Source organism: Cetorhinus maximus, chromosome 4, assembly GCF_964194155.1.
Source record: "Cetorhinus maximus chromosome 4, sCetMax3.hap1.1, whole genome shotgun sequence".
Classification (NCBI taxonomy): Eukaryota; Metazoa; Chordata; class Chondrichthyes; order Lamniformes; family Cetorhinidae; genus Cetorhinus; species Cetorhinus maximus.
Genome location: NC_135882.1, coordinates 137,452,061 through 137,468,931, shown reverse-complemented (window position 1 = coordinate 137,468,931; position 16,871 = coordinate 137,452,061). Strand labels below are relative to the sequence as shown.

Here is a 16,871-nt window from a genome sequence, read left to right as displayed (position 1 = left end):
TACCATCACTGAATCCCCCACTATCAACATCCCGGGGGTTACCATTGACCAGAAACTGAACTAGACTGGCCGTATAGATACTGTGCCTACAAGAGCAGGTCAGAGGCTAGGAGTTGTGCGATGAGTAACTCACCTCCTGACTCCCCAATGCCTGTCCACCATCTACCAAGACACAAGTCAGGAGTGTGATGGAATACTCCCCACTTGCCTGGATGAGTGCAGCTCCCACAGCACTCAAGAAGCTTGATACCATCCAGGACAAAGCAGCCCGCTTGATTAGCATCACATCCACAAACATTCACTCCCTCTGCCACCGATGCACAGTAGCAGCAGTGTGTACCGTCTACAAGATGGCACTGCAGGAATTCACCAAGGCTCCTTCGACAGCACCTTCCAAACACATGACCACTATCATCTAGAAGGACAAGGGCAGCAGATAGATAGGAACACCACCACCTAGACATTCCCTCTCCAAGTCACCCCCCATCTTGACTTGGAAATATATCGCCACGTTTCATTTGCTGTCGCTGTGTCAAAATCCTAACAGCACTGTGGATGTACCTACACCACGTGGACTGCAGCGGTTTAAGAAGGAAGCTCACCACCACCTTCTCAAGGGCAACTAGGGATGGGCAATAAATGCTGGCCCAGCCAGCAAAGCCTACACCCCCTAAATAAATTAAAAAAAGAATCTGACACCTTGTATAATTCAGCCTACTGTTGGGGGAGGGGGTGGAAATGGCAAGAGAGAGAAATCTATCTCAGTAGGGTATCCATTAAAAACTTAATTTGGCATCTTTACTGAGACATGGGGAAATGAGACTGGAAGAAAGCCTATTTCTATATAATTAGATCACTGTAGTGATGGAGTTGGTGATTTAGGCTAGACAAGAGTATAAAAGGATAAAAAGCCAAGCGAGATGGATGGAGTTAAGATACTTAACCATAATTTAATTGATTTTCAGAACAAGCTCAAGGGCTGAATGGTCTACTCCTGTTCTATACTGTTAAATGTTCCTTAGTGCTTATCTTGTACATTTTTATATTGTACAGATGGATCGCATGTCTTTTCCCTGTGGTTGTACAAAGGACGGTTGTGGTAACACAAAGGGGAGGATAGAGTTCAACTCTGCCAGAGTGCAGACACACTTCATCCACACCATTATGAAGTTGGACTTGGAGAAAAGACAATCAAACGGTGAAAATAAAAATGGAGAGTCAGACATGTCACACCTGGAAAATTCCCAGCACTACGGTTACTCAGCAGACAAGGCTGCATTTCAGGACAGAAGTGCCTCCTTAACACCAGCCTTTCACTTCAGTGAGGAGTCAGATGATAGCGAGGATAACAGCTGTAGCAGTGACATGACTGACTCCAGTTCGTCAAATTACAGTGAGGAGGTAGATGAGGGAAGTAATGACCATTTCCTGGATAACGCACAGCAGTCTCATCAAACAGCAGACATTGACGATGATGGACTGGCCCGAATACTCCATTTTAATGATTCAGATAACGAGTGTGGTAACGATGCCGAGAATCAGGATGGCTTTCCTTACTTTAACCCATCAGATTTTTTTTGTGAGACTGGTGACCAGCACTATAGCATGGAAAGCTTCAAGTTCAACACTGAGTACTACACTAATCACTTGCCCAGCTTGGATGAGAATGCCAATCAGGAGGGCAGTTTCCCCCTGGGTGATGTAGCTCCAACACAGGGTAATGGCCATGTCTATGCCCCAGCTCACTGCTCAGAGCAGGCCACGAAAAGCTACACTGACCTCAGCCTGTCGACTGACTCCTTCGAATTTTTCCAGTCGTTCTCAGAGTTCAACTATGGATCTTTTCACAACCCACAAAAGGACTACGAAAACACGGACAATTGTCCAACGCTGCAGTTTCAGTTCCCTGGGTTTCCGAGTTTCTCCCAGACTGCCGACTCAGGCAGCTGTTTCCTGGAGTCTCTGATTGGTCTGGCTGAGCCAATCACAACAGACTCATTCCCAGAGCCCCCTACACCTTTCCCAGACAGTCAGCATCTTGAAGAAGCCATCAAAACATCCATTATGGAAACTGTGAAGGTTTGACTTCAGATTATTGAAGTGACTGGTTCCAAATTTCTTTTTCTTTTCAAAGATTATTGATATATATCTTTTATGAAATGACAGATGTATTGGGGGAGTGGTTTCAGAATTAATTGAAATTATGAGTCAAGGAATCATTCTGCAGTAATTAGCCTTCAATTGTATTAACCATGGATCCACTGAGGCTATAAATGGCAAAATGATTCTTCAGCTTGGAGAAGTGGGAGCGATACTCCTGACTATCAATTGGTAATGATTTGTATGAGAGAGCTATATATTGTTTAAACCAGAAAGATAATTGGACCCTGAATTTATTGTAATAGTGACGCATCCATGCCGAATATCGGTGGTACTTTAGTGAAGAGTGGGACAGAAATGATGATTTACTGATGACACTTAAAGTGGAAATGGAAGAAGTCTCAACATGTTTGGCTTCTTATCAATGGACATCTGGCAGCTAAAATTATTTGGACAATAACTTAACATCTTTGTGACCAATCCTATTCAAAGAATCACCTTTGTTTTCTTCAGCCCCAATCACCTATCTTGTACTATGTGATGCATTTTGTGTTTGTTTTTCCTCCACCCCTGTCTGAATCTTGAAAGCAACTACTCACGCTAGGCTACAGTTCAGTGTTGGTGCTGGACCTTCTTAACCTCATTTCAATGCCTGTGTTACATGAGCCTACACAACGAATGCCGGCAAGCTGTTTAAGCAGCCACGCCTAACGCTATGCTCTTATGCCACTGTGTCCACACGCCCTTAGTGAAGATCACGATAGGGAATGGGTACTCTGATCCACACAGATTGAAGCTCATGGGAGCACCCCAGTTTTTACTTTCAGCCTGACTCAGATCAACTAACTCAACCCAAATCAGCCATTGAACCTGGAACGCTCCTGGCATTTATGCTTCAGTATTGCCACGAAGACTACATTGTGCACTAAGCCATTTTGGTAGCCCCCATATTAGTACATTATGACATGTTAGAAATGAGCCTTGTTCACATCTGCTTTGGATCAAGTAATTATTGATAATTGGGAAAGAATTATTTTTCAAGCTGTGAAAGTTGCCCCTTTTATCTCAAAGTGAGAGTGATAATTGAGATTGTCTAGTGGAAGTGTGCATTGAGGTTGTCTCGAAAACACAATGTGATTTTATATTGCACCTTTAATGTGGTAAAACATCCCAAGACATTTCAAAGGAGGGTTATCAGACAAAACTTGACAGCCACATAAGGCTATGTACAGCAGGTGATCTATATCTTAGTGAAAGAAGTAAGCTTAAAGGACATCTTAAAAGCATGAGCGAGAGGTGTGTAGGTTTAAGGAGAGAATTCTGGAGTTTAGAACCTAAATGGCTGACAATGGCAAGGTAAAAGAAATTACCTCACCATGAAGAACCAGAACTGGAGGAGTGCAGAGTTCTCAGAAGGTTGTAGGGCTAGAGGAGTTTTTATAGATAGGGAAACATAAGGCAAATATGAACACAATGAGAATTTTAATCATCCAGGTTTTTGCACACCCTATGTGGCAGAGCAGGTTGTCTATACAATTTGGTCTGGATTCTGAAACTAAAGATTGTAATTTGATACTAAGCTTCAATTTTGGGATATCTACCAAGAGTAGATGTGCAGCATCTAATGCAATGGTATGTATCACTTGTGCTAGTGACAAGAGCATTGATGCTGTGCCAACCTTTAAATTTATTGTATTAGTTAACTTCCCCAATAAGAACATCTTTGATCTCTTCTTCTTAATATTGTCCGTTGGATGCTAACCCAGTGTCTCATTCACTGGATGACTAGAACTTGGGTATGTAATAAATGTACACATCACTGGTAAAAAGAACAATTATGGGATTCAATCCATGTAATCATTGTATGATTAAATGGGATTGAATCTCTGCATCCTTTGACAACAAGGGGCTGCAGTCCAATTAATATTTATTTACTGCAGACAGATTGTACAACTGGAATTTTAAACAAAAACTGGAAATGCACAAACAGATCCATCAGTGTATGAGTTTTAAACGGAACTGTTTGAGTTCCAGCAAAGTTTCTTCACTCAACATTGGCCTGACTTTTCAGTCTTGCACTGATTGACCTATTCTGCATTTCCAGCATTTTTCCTACTTTTTTTATATATATATATATATATATCCCTACAAGATAAAGATTCTTTGAATGGCTAATGCACAAATTGACTGACTTACTATGCAAAGTCTTAACTACAGCCGAGCCTAGCAAATTACAATTTGTAGGTGCAAAGTACATTGATAAAGCCAACTTGAGACAAGGTCTTAAATAACAGGAAGTTAATAAGTAACTTTGTAATACTGTACCTTAAGTATTACATGTGCAGTTTTTATTTATTTTGTACTGTATTTATTTATTTTTGTACATGCAGTACTGCAAGAAGCACTGTGGTTTAATAATGAAACAATGGAAGTGCAATACAGCCTTTCAGTAGCACTGGTCTTTCTGATCATTACACTGTTATGATAACTGTGTTTGCTCGAGCAGTATTGTCACTAGTCGTCTTGGTACCAATATGCTACAGAAAATCAAAATTTCAAAAAAACCAGCTGCATATTGCAGTTTTGACCATGCACTTTTTAATCCCACACCTTTTTTTAATTTGTCACCTTAGAGATGCTCCTATTTTCACCAGCATGAGACCTGTAATCACCTGTACTTTATCCTCATATGTTATCCACAGCCTAAAAAATGCAATTTCCACACAAGCAAAGTTCAGAGGGACAAAAGCTCTGAATATGTTGCCTGGGTGTTTTTCAACGCAAACTTTGCCTATCAAAGGATCACTAAAAATTCTAGTGACAGCACTGCTTCAGTCAAGTGAAACACTTTATCACAGATTCTTGGCTTTTCTCCAAGAACTCTGCAAAATGTTTTAAGATTTGAAAAGTACCTTTTAGTAAGAAACCATTTTTAAAAAATAATTAAATACGTGAATTACATTCAGACTTTGTGCTGTAGGCTGTATTTTTGGCATGAAGGTCGTAGCTCTGTAAAGGTGTTAGGGATTTGAAACATTTAATTATTTAAAATTCCACAAAGTAGCTAATTTTTTTTAAGCTTTACAGTTTATAATTTATTGAAATTCTATGAGGAAGTAGCATGCATGGTTCAGCCCAGTGTCTAATATGCAGAGGAACTATAAACATTTTGTAGCAGAGGGGACACGGTAGAATAATAGCAATAAGACCTGAAAGATGGGAGAATGAAAATTAAAAAGGAAAGAATAATAAAATTAAAACTATTATACCAATCTATTTTCCAAAGAGCGCTTGGTTTTTTTTGTAAACGTTTAGTGATCCATTTTTTTCTAACGTATAAACTTTTAGTCTGTTAAATACTTAGAAGTCTCGTCAATTTGAAAAGAAACTGCTACTGTCTACAGACTCTCTCCCCTCATGTTTTTGAAAGTGAAAAGAAAGGATACTGTCGGGTAAAGATGACAATTCGTTCAATCCCAGTTTGTACGAAATTTCCCACTATTTCAATGGGTTAACATGTTAAAAATAGTACAGTAAGGAGCTCGGTACGATGGGTTAATTGTTTCTACTTGACATTTCAGTTCAGTTGGAGGAGGGCTTTTTTGATGCAGGAGGTGAGTCTGTCGTCAAGTTAATATATTTTTTCTTCAACCCCCTGAAGTTTCTCTGCATAAACAATCTGGACCAAGCAATATGCAGTTGTACTGCCTTTAAAAATCATTAATTTATTTTTTTTGTTCCCTTTCAGTTGTTTGTGGCAAAAATTGAATTCCGTTCCTTCTCAAAGGCACTAGAAAATTGTAAATAAGTTAAATCTCACTCCATTGTATGATTCATTTTTTTGCCTGACTGTACATAAAAAATGAAAATTGGTATTTATTACAAAACTTAATGTTATGTATTGAATTGATTTGTCTGTACATCTCCCATTTGCCTTCAATATGTAAATAATATATATTAGACTTCAATAATTTTGCAGAATGGTACGATGATTTTTTAAAAAAACACATTTAGCTTAATCTGTAAAATATGTTGGTGGATTACATGCTATTCATTTCATCCAAGCCGTATGAAACCATTTTCATCATACTTTTAAATAATAAAATTATATATGCAAGAAATGCAAGTCTTTGCGATTCTTCCTTCAGTTTTCTTTTGTCTTTCCTCAAAATGCTGCTATGTGCCAGAGTGCATTTCCATACTTGCAAGCCATGTCCTGGTACCTCACCAAGTGGTTGTTTAGCAGCAGCATCAGTCCTCATGTGAATTCTTGGGGAATTTCATGGCCTACCAGACTGTGGGGAGAGGGAGTGAGGGAAGTTGTATCCTAATCTGATCCTTTCATTGTCGGTCTCCACAAACACCAGAATGTGTGCGCACTTTCCTGCAGAAGTTATTAGGTAACAGCAAGCAGCAGGAACCATGCTACTTTTCTTTTTACACTTGCTAGGCCACATTGTCCAGAATACTAGGAGAGTTTTGTACACTTATTTAAAAAATGCTTTAGGATCGGTTCTGACCATCTGAGGGGAAAGAGCAATTCTTTGGCTTATGGTTTACCACTTCTTCCTCTGAGCCAGAAGGTGCAGGGTTCAAACCAGCCCTGGAGATTGGAGGTCAGGACTTAATCTCTGAATTCCAGGTTCACATGCAGAAGAATATTTGCATTTGGTGGATGTGAGCGCCTACTCACGGGAGCTATGAGATACTCCAGTTGTATAGGACTAACCATCCTATTGACTGCTTTAAGGATGGTTACAGCCATTGTAGGAGGGTTCACATTGCAGGCTGTTAATCCTCTAATGGAAATGTGTGAAGATACGAAAATTTGGAGGTATGTGGGAGATACAAAGGAACAAGAAAGAAAATCAAACTTTCTGAAAGTTGATGAGAAAGATGAGGAATTGCTGATAAAAAGAGACTTAAGCTTTTTGATAGTAAAGAATACTAATATAAGGGGAAAACAACGATTTATACTGTATGTGAAGAGAGTGCCGATTGGTTGGCATTGCCCTGGAGAATTCACCACTGATAGGGACTAACAACTGCTTGAAATTTAAACCAGGCAGCTGGACCCTGTCAAGGCATTGCTCTGAAGAATGAGTCAGCGAAAGGCTGTCACTTATTTTGTTAGCGCAATGTATGTACATGTTCTTTCTGTCTGCAATGAACAGGGCCCTGTGTATTATATGTAGTACATGTAAATGCATCACATTGTGAGCTTGACTATCTTAAATTGGTTGTCAGTGTACTCCTTAGCACGTTGGACAACATTTGCTAAATCATCCTCAATCGTGGAATCACATCTAATGTTGGACACTTTTGAGTTTTGCAAGCTTGGGCTGGTTGGGTATGGCCTGTACTCTGCCTGTTGTGAACAATGGCTGGGATATGCTGTATGATATGATGTGGAAGTTCACTGGGGTAGGGGGGGGGGGGAAAAAATCAATGTTGTGGAAGGTAAACAGTAAGAAATTCTTCCATTAGTATAGAAATAACTTGCATTCATGTATTGTCATTCACACTCAGGATGTCCCAAAGTGCTTGACAGGCAATGAAGTCATTGAAGTACAGAACTTGAATATTGCTGAAAAAAAAAGACATTTCTCGTCGAAGCTTTTTGTCTTGCACTCATCAGGACAATTTGCAAGGTTTGTTTCCCCTGACATTGGTGTTTTCTTGCGAATAGTCATGATTTGTACAAGACAAAAACCTACGACCAAAACATCTTTCTTTCAGCCATACTTGAAGTATAGTCACTGTTATAGGAAACATGGCAGCCAATTTGTTCACTAAGCTTCCACGAACAGCATAATGAACAAACTGTTTTGATTGACAGATAAATATTGACCTTTTGATCTCAAATGAGAGCACAGTCGGTATCTTGATTTAACCTCTCATCTGAAAGATAGCATTTGGGACTGAAGCACTCCCTTTACTTAAGACTGGTTCTTCTCTAATTAAGATTTTTTTTGTGACTGATTATAGGAGATTCAGTTGATATCCTGAAGGAGCAACAAGAACTGACAAATCATTAAATTTCAGGAGACCAGTGATCAGGAAGTTGATTAATACTGTGCATGTTCTATTGCATTGGGGGGGGGGGGAAAGAAAAAAGTACGTATTTTTGAGAAAGTTGGTTAAAACCATGGCAACTACAAGGACATTGGCCATAACAGCTAGATTATGGAATTGATTTTTGAGAACAAATTGAAGGTTACTACAACAATATAAACCATGAAAAAGTGCAAGGAGCAGCAGCAACTGCAGTATGTGGCCTTTTTCTACTTCACAAAAGCCTTTGACTCTTGACCACAGAGGCTTTGGAGTGACCTCCACTAATGCCATTAGATATATTTGTCCCAATCCTCCACCTACCCCATGATGACATGTAAGTCAGGATCCTCACCAACAGAACCGCCACAAACCCTATTTCAGTGAAAAGAGGGCTTAACCAAGGCTGTGTCATTACATCAACTCTTCCATTTTCCTCGCACACCTCTAACAATTTACCTACAGGCATGGAGGTAATCTACAGAATAGACGTGAAACTGTTCAACCTATGCCACCTTCAGTCCAAAACCACTCCAACCTCAGTCAAAAGAGCTTCAGTATGCAGATGACACTTGTATGTGCACTCACTCAAAAACTGAGCTCCAGGTCATTATTGACTTATTCTCCAAAGCATATGAGAAAATGGGCCTTTCACTAAACACCAAAAAAACTGGTAGCCTTCCTGTCAGCTTCCCCAGCAAAACATCCCTCAAAGAAGATCAATGGCGAGATCCTACAAAACGTGGACCATTTTCTGTATCTTGGGAGCCTCCTTTAAATGAAACTTTCTGCTGCTAACCCATAACGTACCCTACCATTTAATTTAATTTCACAACTATGATGGGATTTAAACTCAACCTCAGGGTTGCTAGCCTAGCATCATAACAAACAGCTATTATACCCTGAAATAAAAGCAAAATACAAAAACATTTTATTTCATATTTTCCACCCTGTTTGAATAAATGAGAAACTGTTGGAGACTCACAGAAAAGCAGTTAGGGGGAAAAAATGCAACAATTTCAAGTTTTAACCTCTGTACCTTTTATGCAGCCTCTATTAAACTCAGACATTACAGGTATATGTTTAAATTCAAATTAGTTACAGCAAGTGTTAACCAAGAAAAAAAAATAGCATTTAACTGGACTTGTAACACGAAATAAAATGAATTACCTGGGAACAGATAAGGATTGTTCTGGGATTTTAAAATACCATGAGTGAGACAGAGTATTAGCAAGAGTCAGTTGTTAATTGCTAAGAGAGAGGCAGAAGGAATAATATTCAATCAGAGTGTTAAATACCAGGACAGAGCGAGGAAATAAAGCAGGAGACAATAAAAGAATAAATTACTGAGAGTGGGAGGGAATAAAGCAGGAGACAACAAGAGGATAAGTTACTACAAGATCAGAGGGAATTTCATCTGCCATTCTTCTACGTTTTATCGAAATCTTTCATAATTTCTCAGCTGCCTCTTCATGTTTCACATTGTCTGTAAATTTGACCACTTGGCAATGAGTTTAAAGCAAAGTAACTTCTGTGCTTTAAAAACTATAATGGTGCAAATACCAAGTTCTGGTACCTCATTCGCTTCTTCACCCTTCAACACAATTCCTTGAATGAGTATATGTTGTCTTCTGCTCTTCATCCAGTTTCTAATATAGTTCCTTGGATTTACTCTGAAATCCTACAGCTTTGAGTTTAGCGTAGCCTCTGGTGTGCAACGTTGTCAATTGTCTTGCATTGGGCAACTACCGTCCACTTTGGTTTTCACTTCCTCAAAGAAGTCTCAGGCTTTGGTCAAGTCAAGATCTGAATCCATGACAACTGCCATTTATTACACAGCTAGTGGTGAGATAACCCTCCTAAAATTGATTCAATTATTATCCATAAAAGGTTTAGGAATCTTCAGAGTGGTTATGGTGCCAAGCTAGAACCCCAAAGGTTATTGGTTCAAATCACACCTCAGCAAGTTTAAAAACTGGATTCAATAAAAATAGCAATGCACGGCTTGTACAAGCATGACCATGACAGAGCCAGATTGATGCAAAAACCCAAATGGTTCAGTAAAATCAATAGAGGAGGGAGCCTGCCACACCTACCCAGTCTGACTGCAACGCCACACTACATTGCTGATCCTGCCCTCTCAGACAGCCCAACCAACCACATGGTTGTAAAGAAGATTGAGGAGAGACAATATACATGCTAAATGGTATATTTTTAAAAGGGAGTGCAAAAAGAAATAAACTGTGTATCCTTATACACAAAACTGAAGGTGGTAGGACAAAGCAGTTAAAAAAGTAGATAAGAAGCAAATGTGAGGTGATAAAAAAAACTTTTTCACACAGTGAGTAGCTAGGGTTTGGAATGCACTGCCTGGAAGTGTGGTGGAGGTAGGTTCAGTTGAGGCATTCAAGAGGGTATTGGATGATTATTTAAATAGAAACAACGTGCAGGGTTACGGGGAAAAGGCAGGAGATTGGCACGAAGTTAAAATGCTCAGAGAGCCGGTGCAGACAAGATGGGCCAAATGGCCTCCTTCTGCACTGTAACAATTCTGAGATTCTGTTTTTTATAAATAGAAGCTTAAGAGTAGAAAAATCAGAAAATGATGCTGAACCTGCATAAAACACTAGTTCAGCCCCTCCTGGAGTATTGTGTCCAATTCTACACATCACACTTTAGGAAAGACATGAAGGCTTTGGAGACAGTAGAAAAGAGATTTATTAGAATGGTTCTATGGATGAGGGATTACAGTCACATGTCACAGTCACAGGAGAAGCTGAGCTTTTGGTCAGGATTTTCCATTTTGGGTCAGGACACCAGCGTCGAGGACAAATGCAGGTCTCAACCCTGCACTGTGTCGGGAGCAGTAACCCGACATTGATTTTGGCTGGATTGGCCAATTAACAGCCAGAGGGTATGTTCGCCATCCAACTAAGGACAGCAGGCAGGCTGCCGAGGCTGGAGGGCCAATAGGTGGCCCTCAATAAATGACTCATCAGCAGCTCCACCATCTGAGGCCAGGGCTGCTGATGCCTGCAATAGAGACACCCTCTGAAGTCCAGGTGAAAAAATTTAATTTAAAAAAGGCCACAGCTGCCTGATCACGATCATGGAGGGACATCCCCTTCACTGGACTGCCAGAGGTCATGGCTGTGGCCCGTCAGCTTTGAAGGGTTGAGGGGGGTGGGGGTTCCCTAGTAGGATGATCTCTCTCTCGCTCGCTCTCGCTCGCTCTCCCACCAGGAGGCTGTCTTGCTTAACTGGTCGTGTTTTGGCAGCTGTGTGGGGCTTACCTGCTGACTGGAAAACTCCAGTTGGAGCAGGGGAGCAGCCTTAATTGGTCCTTTAATTACCTCAATTTTCTACCTGCCACTTGTGGACAGATAGCCATTCACCCAAGCTGGCTTTCCCAAAAAATGTCTCAGGGTGGGATAACTCTGGCACAGTGGCAAGCTGGCTGGCGGGATGAAATTACATGCCCATCCACCACAGTTTATGCCCCATTAGCCTCCAAAAATCCTGCCCTTATCAAAATCACAAATGGCACCCTATGCGACTACAATAAAGATAAACTGCCTATCCTGGTCCTTCTCAACCGGTCTGCAGCCTTTTGGCAACACCATCCTCCTCTAACACCTCTCTACAGGTGTCCAGCTGAGTAGGACTGCACTAAACTGGCTCAATTCTTATCTACCCAGTCATAGCCAGGAATGGCTTCTGTTCCTGTTTCACAACATAGCCTCTGGTGTCCTCCGAGGATCCATCTTTTGCCAACTCCTATTTTTCTTCGGCGACATCATCCGAAAATGCATTAGTTTCCATATGTACGCTGACAGTACCCCTTCACCTCTCTTCTGTCTCTAAATCATGGACTCAGACATTTACAGCACAGAAGGAGGCCATTCAGCCCTTCATGCCTGTGTCAGTCAACAAAGATCTGACTACACTAATCCCATTTTCCAGCGCTTGGCCCATAGCCCTGGAGGCTATGGCAACACAAGTGAATCTTTAAATACTTCTCAAATGTTATGGGAGTTTCTGACTCAACCACCCTTTCAGGCAGTTCCAGACTCCCTCCACCTTCAGTGAAAAATTTCTCTTCAACTCCCCTCTTAACCTTCTACCTCTTACCATAAATCTATGCCCCCTGGTTATTGACCCCTCTACTAATGGAAAAAGTGCCTTCCTATCCACCCTATCTATGTCCCTCATAATCTTATACACCTCTATCAGGTTCCCCTCTCAACCTTTGCTGCTCCAAGGAAAACAACCCCAGCCTATCCAATCTTTCCTCATAGCTCAGGCCCTCCAGCTCAGGCAGCATCCTGGTACATCTCTGCACCTTCTCCAGTGCAATCATATCCCTAAGTTGTCTGACTGCTTGCCTGACATTCATTAGTGAAAGAACAGAAATTTCCTCCTTCTAAATGTTAGGAATGAAGCACTCTTCTGTCTTCACAAATTTTGATCCCTAGACACGGACTTCATTCCTCTGTGTCTGATGCTTAACCAACCAGTTTGCAACATTGGGATTGTTTTTGATCCCGAGGTGAGCTTCCAACACAAATCTGTGTTATTAATGAACTGCCTATTTTAACCTCCATAACATCACCATACTCTGCCCCTACCTCAGCTCACATGCTGCTGAAACTCTCATCTATGCCTTTGTTGCTTCTAGGCTCGACTATTGCAACACAGCCCTGACCAGCCTCCCACTGTAAACACAAAGTAATTCAAAATTCTGCTGCATGTATCCTAATTTGCAGCAAATGCTTTTCATGAGAACATAGGAATATAGGCCAGATAGTCCCCCGAGCCTATTCCGCTATTCAGTGAGTCAATAGCTGATTTGCAACCTAACTTCATAAACCTGTCTTTGCTCCATATCCCTCATACCTTTGGCTAACAAAAATCTACCAATCTCAATTTTAAAATGATCAACTAATCTAACATCAATTGCCATTCGCAGAAGACAATTCCAAACTTCTACTGCATCCTGTACAAAGAAGTGTTTCCTAATTTCACTCCTGAAAGGCCTGGATCTAATTTTTAGACAACCCCTCTCTCCCACCTCCAGTCCTAGACTCCCCATCTAGGAAAAATAGTTTATCTCAATTTACCCTATCTTTTCACCTTATAATGAATTCAGTTGAAGCAGTCCATGTCAAAATGCAGCAAGACCTGGACGATATCCACTCACCTGGATAAATGCATCTCCAATAATGCTCAAGAAGTTTGAACTCAACACTAAAGCAGTCGGCTTGATTGGCACCCCACCCATATGCATTCACTCCCTCCACCATCGATGTACAATGGCAGCAGTGTGTAACATCTACAAGATACACTGCAGGAACTCACCAAGACTCCTCATACAGCACATTCCAAATGACTGCTATCATCTAAAAGGACAAGGGCAACAGATACATGGGAACATGACCACCTGGAAGTTTGCCTCCAAGCCACACACGTTGGTCTTGCCTCTATAATCGAAACATAATATCCTGACTTTTATGTTCAATTCCTCTCATAATAAAGCATAGCATTCCATTAACCTTCTTGATTATGTGCTGTACCTGCACATTAACCTTTTGTGACTCATGCACTAGAGCAGCTTGATCCTTCTGCACCTCAGAATTTTGTATTCATTCCCTGTTTAAGTAATACTCTGCTCTTTTATTCTTCCTGCCAAAGTGAACAACTTCACATTCTCCCACATTATACTCCATCTGCCAGATTTTTGCCTACTCACTCAACCTATCTACATCCATCTGCAAACTCCTTACGTCTTCTCCCAACACACTTTCCTACCTATCTTTGTGTCATCTGCAAATTTAGCTACCATGCCTTTGCTCCCCTCATCTAAGCTATTGATGTAAATTGTAAAAAGTTGAGGCTACAGCACAGATCCCTACAGGACTCCATTCATTACCACTAAGAAAAAAACCCATTTATGCATGCTGTCTGTTTTCTGCCAACCAGCCAATCCTCTATCCATACTAATATGTTACCCTCTACACCTTGAGCTTTTATTTTCCACAATAATCTTTGATGAGGCACCTTATCAAATGCCTTCTGGAAATCCAAATACAGTACATCTACAGGCTCCCCTTTATCCACAGCACATGTTGATCCTTAATAGAATTGATGACAGAAGCAAAATATTTGTTCATTTCATTCACCATTCTTTATTATCTACTATTAATTGGTTAAAAATGATTTCTCTTTCAAAAAACCATGCTGACTCTTCGATTATCCTGAGTTTTTCTAGGTGCCCAGCTATAACCTCTTCAATCAATTCTAGCACCTTCCCCACAATAGATAAGTAGATAAGCTAACTGCCCAATAGTTTCCTGCTTTCTGCCTCCCTTCTTGAATATATTTTCTACTTTCCAGTCTGATTGAACCTTTCCAGAATTTAGGGAATTTTGGAAAATTAACACCAACACATCTACTACCTAATTAGCCACCTCTTTTAGGACTCTAGGATGAAGTCCATCTGGACCTGGAGACTTGTCAGTCCACAGCTCCATCAGTTTGCTCAGTACTGCTTTGCAAGTGATCGTAATTTCACCAAGTTCCTCTCTCCCATCCACCCCCTGATTTCCAGCTATTACTGGAATGTTTTTTCTATCCTCTATACTGATGACAGAAGCAAAATATTTGTTCATTTCATTCACCATTTCTTTATTATCTACTATTAACTCCCCATTCTCACTCCCTAGAGGACCAACACTCACTTTAATTACTCTTTTCCTTTTAAATGCCTGTGGAACCTCTTGCTATCCATTTTTACATTTCCAGCTTGCTTCCTCTCACTCTAATTTTTTTCTCCTGATTAATCTTTTAGTCATTTTCTGTTCTTTATATTCTGACCAATCATCAGACCTGCCACACATCTTTGCACAGTTTAATGCTTTTTCTTTAAATTTGATGCTACCCTAACTTCTCTAGTTAACCACAGGTGGTGGGTCCTCCCTTTAGAATTTTTCTTTATAGTAGGAGTATACTTATTCTGAGTATTCCGAAATATCCCCTTAATGTCTGCCATTGCTCCTCTATTGATCTATCACCTACCCTAGTATCCCAGTTCACTTCAGCTGGATCAGCTTTCATGCCCACACAATTGCCCTTTTTTAAGTTTAAAATACTAGTCTTAGGCCCACCTTCTCCCTTTCAAACTGGATGTAAAATTCAATCATATTGTGGTTACTGCTACCTATGGGTACCTTTATTCTGAGGTGACCAATTAACCCTGTCACATTACACAATACCAAGTCTAATATAATCTGCTCTCTGATTGGTTCCAGAACATGCTGCTCTAGGAAATGATCTTGAAAGCATTCTATGAACTTCTCAACCAGGCTACTACTGCCAATCTGATTTTTTCAGATTATATGTAGATTAAAGTCACCCAAGATTGTTACTGTCCCTTTATCACAAGCACACAATATTTCTTCTTGTATACTTTGTACTACATTGTGGTTACTGTTAGGTGGCCTGTAGACCACTCCCACTAGTGACTCCTATCCCCTACTATTCCTCATCTCCACCCAAACCACTTCCATATCCTGATTTCCAGAACCAAGGTCATCTCTACTTATTACATAAATGCCATCCTTGATTAACAGTGCTACCTCTCCATCTTTACCTAGCTTCCTATTCTTCTTGAATGTTATATGCTCAATATTCAGGACACAATCCTTGTCATCCTTCAGCTACATCTCCATAATGACTAAGAAATCATATTTATTTACTTCAATGTGCATTATCAGTTCATTTACTTTGTTATGAATGCTATGCACATTCATATACAGAGCCTTTAGTTTTGCCTTTTTGTTATCTTTGTAACACCTAGTCTTGATTGTTGGTGTATTCTTTGATATGCCACATCTTTCCACATTTGATCCCTTGCCCCCACTATTTAATTTTAAACCCTCTCTATTTCCCTAGTTATGCAGTTCACAAGAACACTGGTCCCAGCACAGTTCAGGTGCAGACCGTCCCAACGGTACAGTCCCCACCTTCCCCAGTACTGGTGTCAGTGCCACACAGACTAGAACCCACTTCTCCCCACACCAGTCTTTGGGCCACGTATTTCTCTCTAGTTTGATGTACCTTATGCCAATTTTCACATGGCTCAGGTAATAATCCAGAGATTATAACATTTGAGGTTCTGCTTTTTAATTTAGTGCCTAGCTCCTCATTCTCTCTATGCAGAACCTCATTCCTAGTTCTACCTGCGTCGCTGGTACCTATAGGGACCACGACAACTAAATCCTCCCCTTCCCATTGCAAGCTCCTCTCCAGCCCTGAGCAGATGTCGCAAACCCTGGCAAGGGGCAGGCAACACAGTCGTCTGGGCTCTCACTCTTTGCTGCAGAGAACAGTGTCAATCCCCCTCACTATACTGTCCCCTACATTCCTTTTTGCTCCCCGCCTTGAACAGCTTCCTGTACCACAGTGCCATGGCCAGATTGTTCACTCACCTTGCAGCCCCCACACTCATCCAACCAAGCTGAGAGAACCTCAAACCTATTGGACAATAGCACAGGCTCACACTCCTGGGTCCCCTTACCTGTCTCACTTGTAGTCACACCCTCTTGTCCCTGACCACTGACCAAATCAAAAGACCCTAAGTGGTGTGACTGCCCTGGTACAAAGCATCAGGTAACTTTCCCCCTCCCTGGTGTGTCGCTGAGTCTGCAGCTCAGCCTCCA

At 40.9% G+C, this 16,871-nt stretch overlaps 1 protein-coding gene across 2 annotated transcripts in view; it reads left to right on the top strand.

The window, feature by feature from the left end:
* Positions 1-6,221, top strand: part of csrnp1b (cysteine-serine-rich nuclear protein 1b) — a 31,884-nt gene extending 25,663 nt beyond the window's left edge. For both annotated transcript variants that reach the window (XM_078540905.1, XM_078540904.1), the window contains one exon: positions 1,054-6,221. In XM_078540905.1, the coding sequence (XP_078397031.1) occupies positions 1,054-2,085 (1,032 nt within the window). In that variant the 3' untranslated portion in view covers positions 2,086-6,221. The remainder of the gene's footprint in view (positions 1-1,053) is intronic.
* Positions 6,222-16,871: the final 10,650 nt, after the last annotated feature.